This window comes from Pollachius pollachius, assembly GCF_949987615.1.
Source record: "Pollachius pollachius genome assembly, chromosome: 4".
Classification (NCBI taxonomy): domain Eukaryota; kingdom Metazoa; phylum Chordata; class Actinopteri; order Gadiformes; family Gadidae; genus Pollachius; species Pollachius pollachius.
The window spans coordinates 34,059,357-34,067,694 of NC_136937.1; the positions used below are offsets into that span (position 1 = coordinate 34,059,357).

General features: G+C 42.6%; 1 protein-coding gene across 16 annotated transcripts in view; it reads left to right on the plus strand.

The window, feature by feature from the left end:
- LOC307074772 (NACHT, LRR and PYD domains-containing protein 3-like) overlaps window positions 1-8,338 on the plus strand; it is a 408,596-nt gene that overhangs the window by 168,394 nt on the left and 231,864 nt on the right. For all 16 annotated transcript variants that reach the window (XM_079735098.1, XM_079735097.1, XM_079735103.1 and 13 more), the window contains 2 exons: window positions 6,786-6,959; window positions 7,435-7,608. In XM_079735098.1, the coding sequence (XP_079591224.1) occupies window positions 6,786-6,959; window positions 7,435-7,608 (348 nt within the window). The remainder of the gene's footprint in view (window positions 1-6,785; window positions 6,960-7,434; window positions 7,609-8,338) is intronic.

An 8,338-nucleotide genomic window follows, 5' to 3' on the forward strand; every position in this document is an offset into this window, starting at 1 on the left:
TATGTTCATTGCAGAGAAAGCTGCCTCACAGCTGTATGTGGAGCCAAGCATGGTCAATGTGTACAGGGCTACTTTCCTCAGACCTGGGAAAGCTGTCTCAGAGACCATTAGGAGCCAGAAAGTGGCGGGTCAGTTATTCCAAACTGCTCTTTCAGCGCCACATCTGCTTGGAGATCAATCAGTTGCATCTGGAGAGGCCCAGCATTTGCCCATTTGAAGTGCTGTGTGACTTCCTTTGAGAACCCACTGACATCTGTTATTAGAAACTGGTTCTGAATGAACAAGGTGAGCTGCTGTCCAAAATGGAAGCTGTCAAAACGTTTGGAGAAGTTTACAATCAGCTTATCGACAAAGTCACCAAAAGAAGACACATCTCTCTGTCCCTGAACCTGTTCCTGCACTGCTGGGAAGTGTGCACAGTCTCCCTGCAGGTCTTCCTTGAACACCTCTATTTTCCTCTGAAAGGAGCGGACAGCTGTCATCAGTTCACAAATTGTATTGTCCTTGCCCTGTAGCTTCAAATGAAGTTTGTTAAGGTGTGAGTGATATCAACCAAAAAGGCCACATTATCCATCCTTTTCTGATCTTTTAAAAAGAGAGAAAACTCTGTTGCCTTCTGACTTCTGAGCTCTTCCAAGAAAGCTGCTACTTCCCTTCTGATGGACCAAAAGCGCTCTAACACCCTGCCTTTGCTAAGCCATCTCATGTTGTTGTGCAGCAACAGATCATCAGCGTTTGCATCAACTTCTCTGAGAAATTCCCTGAGCATACGATGCTGATAGGAAGAGGATGCCCTGAGAAAATTTATCATCTTCATCATTGTGTTCATCACTTCAGGATGCTCATCTGACAGGGTGGAGCACAGGACAGATTGGTGTATTATACAGTGGTAAGAGATGAGCTCAGGATTGTCCTCTTTCATTCTTGCCACAGCTCCTTTCTCTCTCCCTATCATGGCAGGGGCTCCATCTGTGGTTATTGAAACCACTTGTTTTGGCCCTATTCCTCGCTTTGTTAACATCTCCTTAATGGCCAGGTAGATGTCCTCTCCTCTTGTACTGGTCTTAAGGGGAGTTACACCTAACACATCTTCACAGAACTCTTTCTTTTCTTGGTTGAAGAACCGTACATAAATTAACAGCTGAGCATTGTCAGACACATCAGTGGACTCATCTACAGCTAAGCCTACACATGGTACCTTATGAATGGCTTCATCCAGCTGGGCTAGCACATCCTGGGTTAACATTTCACTTTTCTTTGTGGCTGATGATGCTGACATGGGTATTTGCTTTATTTTGTCACAAAACTCTTCTTTTTGTTTCCCCTCAAGTAAGGTTTCAGCTACTGCACTCGTCCACTCCTTGACAACCCCTCCATCAGTAAATGGCTTTTTGTGTTGACCCAAAATCCAAGTGACTCTGAGGGAACATTCATTAGCACGTTGTTGGGCAGTGAATGAATGGGTCAGGATCCGGGTGGATTGTTCATATTGGGCTCTGAGACTGCTTATTTTTTGTGACCGCAGTTCAGACTTGAGTGGGTATGTCTGGTGAAAAACTTTGTGCTTTGTCTCATAGTGGCGTTTCACGTTGCCACTTTTTATGAGTGCCACTGTCTCTGAGCATATGAGACAGACTGGTTTTGTGGTTCCAGTGGGAAGAATGAACATGAATGAGTCTGTCCATTCTGGGTTGAAAACTCTGTTTTCGCTGTCCACTTTTCTCTTCTTAGAGAGCGCCATGTGTAGTTATTCTTCTGATTCGGCTCACTCTGTCTATCTCACTCTTCTCCCGCTGCCTTTCTCACTCTTCTCCCGCTGTATTTCTCACTCTTCTCCCGCTGTCTTTTTAACTCTTCTCCCGCTGTCTTTCTCACTCTTCTCCTGCTGTCTTTCTCACTCTTCTCTCGCTGTATTTCTCACTCTTCTCCCGCTGTCTTTCTCACTCTTCTCCCGCTGTCTTTTTAACTCTTCTCCCGCTGTCTTTTTAACTCTTCTCCCGCTGTCTTTCTCACTCTTCTCTCGCTGTCTTTCTCACTCTTCTCCCGCTGTCTTTTTAACTCTTCTCCCGCTGTCTTTCTCACTCTTCTCCCGCTGTCTTTTTAACTCTTCTCCCGCTGTCTTTCTCACTCTTCTCCCGCTGTCTTTCTCACTCTTCTCCCGCTGTCTTTTTAACTCTTCTCCCGCTGTCTTTCTCACTCTTCTCCCGCTGTCTTTTTAACTCTTCTCCCGCTGTCTTTCTCACTCTTCTCCCGCTGTATTACTTACTCCTACTCTTCTCCCGCTGTATTACTTACTCCTACTCTTCTCCCGCTGTCTTTCTCTTTCTTCTCCCGCTGTCTTTCTCACTCTTCTCCCGCTGTCTTTTTAACTCTTCTCCCGCTGTCTTTCTCACTCTTCTCCCGCTGTCTTTCTCACTCTTCTCCCGCTGTCTTTCTCACTCTTCTCCCGCTGTCTTATCTGCCTTCTCCCGCTGTATTATTCACTCTTATCTGACTTTTTTCTCTGTAATTCTCGCACTTCTCATCTCGCATGATCGCTCACTGTCTGTGAGACGGGCAGCCTGCGCCGGGAATGCACAGATTTGATTGGCTGAGTAGCATCACGTGGGATGGCTTAACTCGAATGCAATTGGTCAGTGGATTTCCTGATTCGCTAAACCAGTACCGTAAAGTCTAGAAACACTGCGCCGGTCGCGCCCCGTCAACATTTAAAATACTTATTTTTTTACTATAAGTCCGGCTCCGTATAGGACGGCGTCTGGGTCCGGACCCGGACCGGGGTCCGCCTGTTAGTGACCCCCGCTATAGGGTCTATAGCGGGGGTCTTCAATTAAAATTTAACAAGGTCCAGTTACTCAAAATTCCTTCCAAGAAAGCTCCGAACCTCTAACCTACCACGTCCTAATAGGCTACTTTTGTCAAATACAATCAACACGGCATATTTTCTTATAATTTCAGATGTATTTATTTTCAATTTCCAAATAGCTGACTTTTAACCATGAAAAACAAGTAAGACAAAGTAACGCATTTTATCATTTCAAGTAAACAAAACAGGTACATTAGGCCTGCATTTCAAGTAAACATAAAAAGTGCATAAGGCCTACATTTCAAGTAAGCAGAACAGGAACACTAGGCCTACACTTCAAATAAACACAAAGTGCATTAGGCCTACATTTCAAGTAAGCAAAACAGGTACATCAGGCCTACATTTCAATTAAGCAAAACAGGTACCCCATCTGTAGTGACTGAGACAACCTTTGTTAGATCAATCCCCCTCTTTGACAGCATCTCCTTAATGGCCTCATAAATATCTTCTCATCGTGTGTGTGTCTCAAGTGGTGTTAGACCCAACAGGTCCTCACAGATCTCTTTCTTGTCTTGATGAAAAAATCTCACATAAACCAAAAGCTGGGCATTATCCGTTACATCTAAGGACTCATCAATGGCTAAGGATGGGGCACTCTGAACATCCGCATCAAGCTGTGACAGTGCGTCATCTGATAACATTTCAGATTTCTGGTTGTCGTTGCAGCTGACATTGGGATTTGCTTTTCACACAATTCATCCCTTTGTTTACAAGTAAGGTCTCGGCAGCGGCGTTCAAGCACTCCTTCACAACAGTCGGTCACTGAAAGTATTTTTATGTTGCCCCAAAATCTATGCAATCTTAAGTGAGCATTCATTTGCACGTTGCTGGCCTGTAAATGAGTGTGTGAAGACTCGTGTAGACCTCTCATACTGAGCTCTCAGCTCAGATATTTTCCATGCTCTTACTTCTGACTTCTTGGAATACTTTTCCTCGAAGGATCTGTGTTTGGATTCGTAATGCCGCTTAATATTCCCGCTTTTTATCAGCGCCATGGTTTAAACACAAAAGACACAACAAACGTTTAGTACTGCCTTGCGGGAGAATAAACATGTATTGGTCATCCCATTCATGTTTAAAATGTCTGTTTTCGTGGTCAACTTTCCTAATTTTCGAGCAAGCAATTTTCTCATTCCAAATCTCTCTTCCGGTAAACAAACGATTTGACTGGCTATTTTTTGAGTGACGCTATTACGCACTTTACAGACGGAGGGAGAGGGGGAGTTCAGTGAGTGCATGATCTTCGCTCTGTGAAGACTCTTTTTGCTGTTTTTATGCTGTACTACGGACTATTCTGCCGTTCAATTTGTATTTCAGGGAGAAATGTCTTTATTAACATAATCAAAAAAATCTCATTATTTTAAATTGGTCCTGGGTCCGGATAGGACCGTCACTTGGTCCGGTCCCGGACCGCGGTCCGCCGTTTGGAGATGCCTGGTCTATAGCATGTAACCACGTTTTCTGATTACAGTTTAATGCACTATCATTCTTATAGAATTAGACCAATCATTTTGCTGTGGAAATAAAAAACAAAATTATAAATAAATTATCCAGTCCTTGTCACGACCAGCTTCTTGAACCACAAGTAATGAAGCCAATAAATATCATGAAGTTGATCATTTTACAGGAAATATTGACATTCTTCCACTGATGTCATCATCCACTAACTGATGTCTTCGGTTCATTCTCAATTAGGATCTGTTGCTGTCGAGTGCCAACATAAAATCAAGTCTCATTTGAAGAAGAAATTCCAGCATGTGTTTGAGGGACTCCCTAAAGCAGGAGAGAAAACCAATCTGAATGACTTCTTCACAGAGATCTTCATCACAGAGAGAGGCATTGGAGAAGTCAACAAGGAACATGAGGTCAGACTGATTGAAACAGCTTCCAGGAAACAGGCCAAGGAAGAAACGCCAATCAAATGTGAAGACATCTTTAAACCCTTACCTGGAAAAGATCAACAAATCAGGACAATAATGACAACTGGAGTGGCCGGCATTGGTAAAACCGTCTTAACAAGCAAGTTCACTCTGGACTGGGCTGAGGGCAAAGCCAACCGTGACATACACTTCACATTTCTCCTCACTTTCAGAGAGCTGAATTTACTGAAAGGGCAAGAGTTTAGCTTGGTGGAACTGCTTCATCACCTCTTTATTGAGACCAAAGAAGCAGGAATCTGCAGATACAACCGGTTCAACGTTGTCTTCATCTTGGATGGTCTGGATGAGTGTCGACCTCCTCTGAACTTCCAGAACAATCCGATCTGGACTGATGTCACAAAGCCGACCTCAGTGGACGTGTTGCTGACAAACCTTATCAGGGGCGACCTGCTTCCCTCCGCTCGCATCTGGATAACCACACGCCCTGCGGCGGCCAATCAGATCCCTGCTGAGTGTGTTGACATGGTAACAGAGGTGAGAGGGTTCACCGACCCACAGAAAGAGGAGTACTTCAGAAAAAGATTCAAAGAGGAGATGCTGGCGAACGAAATCATCTCCCACATCAAGAAATCACGAAGCCTCCACATCATGTGTCACATCCCAGTCTTCTGTTGGATCACTGCTACAGTTCTGGAGAACATCTTCAAAGAAAAACAGATAAAAGAGACGCCCAAGACCGTGACTCAGATGTACATCCACTTCCTGAGGGTCCTGTCCATACAGGGGGACAGGAAGTATCATGGGAGAGCTGAAACAGATCCAGACTGGAGTTCAGAGAGCAGGAATATCATTTTTAGTCTGGGAAAACTGGCTTTTAACCAGCTGGAGGAAGGAAACCTGATCTTCTACGAGGCAGACCTGACAGAGTGTGACATCGACATCAAAGCAGCCTCACTGTGCTCAGGAGTGTTCACCCAGATCTTTAAAGAGGAGTGTGGGCTGTACCAGGCCAGGGTGTTCTGCTTTGTCCATCTGAGCATCCAGGAGTTTCTGGCTGCCCTTTATGTCGTTCTGTCCCTCATCGACACTGGGGTCAATCTCCTCTCAGAAGAACAACCCACCTCTGGGGAAGATGAACTCCTCCTCTACCAGAGTGCTGTGGACAAGGCCTTACAGAGTAAGAACGGACACCTGGACTTGTTCCTCCGCTTCCTCCTGGGCCTCTCTCTGGAGACCAATCAGATTGTCCTACAAGGTCTGCTGGGACAAACAGGAACTAGCTCACTGACCAATACAGGAACAGTGTCTTACATCAAGGAGAAGATAAAAGGAGATCTATCTCCAGAGAGAAGCATCAATCTGTTCCACTGTCTGAATGAGCTGAACGACCGTTCTCTAGTGAAGAAGATCGAACAGTACCTGACAACAGGAAGTGTCCCCCAAAAAACTCTCTCCCCTGCTCAACTGTCAGCTCTGGCCTTCATCCTACTGACATCAGAAGAGGAGCTGGACGTGTTTGACCTGAAGAAATACTCTGCTTCAGAGCAGGGTCTTCTGAGGCTGCTGCCAGTGATCAAAGCCTCCAAAACATCTCTGTAGGTTCACTCGTAACAGGAATTAAAATACACACAACACAATATACATAAAACTAAAATATAAGGTTAAAATAATATGCAAAAGGTCTCTAAGTTCAACAACATGTTTTACTATTCTACTCATAACAGAATAAAGTTAAGTTAAGTTATATAATAATATACAAAACATCTCTGTAGGTGTCCTATTAACGTTTAATGTATTACAGTGCACGTAAGAGAATATTCAGAACAATAGAACATAGAAGTAGTTTTCATTTAAAAACATTTTCAATCTCAACTAAACAACTATTTAACATTTTACATTGAATATATAATGAACATTTATGCATCTAATTATTTAGTATTTTTTGTTAAACTAATTACATTCCTTCATTATGGAATAACTTAAAGATTTATGTTATTTTAATCACAGTTCCTAACATGTTGTGTTTATTTTGTGTGAAGGCTGAATGGCTGTCATCTGTCAGAGAGATGCTGTGAAGCTCTGGCCTCAGTTCTCAGCTCCAACTCTTCTAGTCTGAGAGAGCTGGACCTGAGTACCAATGATCTGCAGGATTCAGGAGTGAAGCTGCTCTCTGCTGGACTGGAGAGTCCACACTGTACACTGGAAACTCTCAGGTCAGTTTTACCCAATGGTCAAACAATAACACCAAAAGGTTCAATATCAGAAGACATTTAACAGATTTACATCCAGAAAGGTTAGGTCATAAATACATTGTTTTCATAAGAATAACTCAACATATTTATATTTTTGTTGGCATGACAGTTTAGGTACACATTATATTCTTAGTTTGTTAATGATGGTATAATGTGTATGTTGTATAAGATTCTGATTATCATGTAGTCAGACAGTAAAGTGCGGTTTAGAGTTGTTTAATAAAGTTTAATAACCTATTAATAAAACTATGTTTAAGTGAAGTATAATGATATTTTTTGTTTTGATAATTTAACATCTGTGTGAAATCTTTTTCTTGATATTTTAAGATCCAGGTTATTCAAATTATTTATTATTTCATGTATTTAAAAAAGCTGGTTATAATTCTCCTATAATTTAATTACAGTTCCTAACAGGTTGTGTTTATTTTGTGTGAAGGCTCAATGGCTGTCATCTGTCAGAGAGATGCTGTGAAGCTCTGGCCTCAGTTCTCAGCTCCAACTCCTCTAGTCTGAGAGAGCTGGACCTGAGTACCAATGATCTGCAGGATTCAGGAGTGAAGCTGCTCTCTGCTGGACTGGGGAGTCCACACTGTACACTGGAAACCCTCAGGTCAGTTTTCATCAATATGCAGATGCACTACAATCCATATCACAGAACAGTTATATTACTCAATTGTCAACAAAATGTATTTTAAAAGCTTAATATGTTTAGTATTCATTATTCAAATTACAAAACATTTATTCACAAATATTAATTGGTTCCAGAATAACATTGTCATATTGCTAAACCAGGCTGAAGAGATAACTCACTATTTTAAAACATTTGTAACCATGTTCAGTACATTTGGTTATATTGATGATATTTGGGTTCAACCAATAGGATGGGTTGATATAGAGACTTCGGGGTCATCTGGGGAAGGGTGAGAGGTCACGAGTGAGCGGGAAAAAGGAGAGAGAGGGAAGAGACAAAGGAGGAGAGAACTTTATTCTCCATAGAGATCGCCCAGCAATATGATGTTTATACATTTACTTCTTAGTTGTTTGACGGTTAAAGGAGTACGGGAGAGAGTGTATGTGGGGCCGGTTTTATTGGTGTTTCTGTTTGTGTCTGGGATGTTTTGGACGGAAACCTCAGTCTTCTCCACTCCCTATAACGGTACCAGGACTTTTTCTTGCACGTGTTAAGAGCGAAGAGTCTATTGTGTTGCAACACTGAGCCCAGACAGGCCTGCACCGTTTATGACGGCACATCACTGACAAAAGGCGCAAGAAAACATGACGGGCGAACAACTAACACATCCGTGCGCACAAATCATTATTGTAAACACTTTAACTGCACT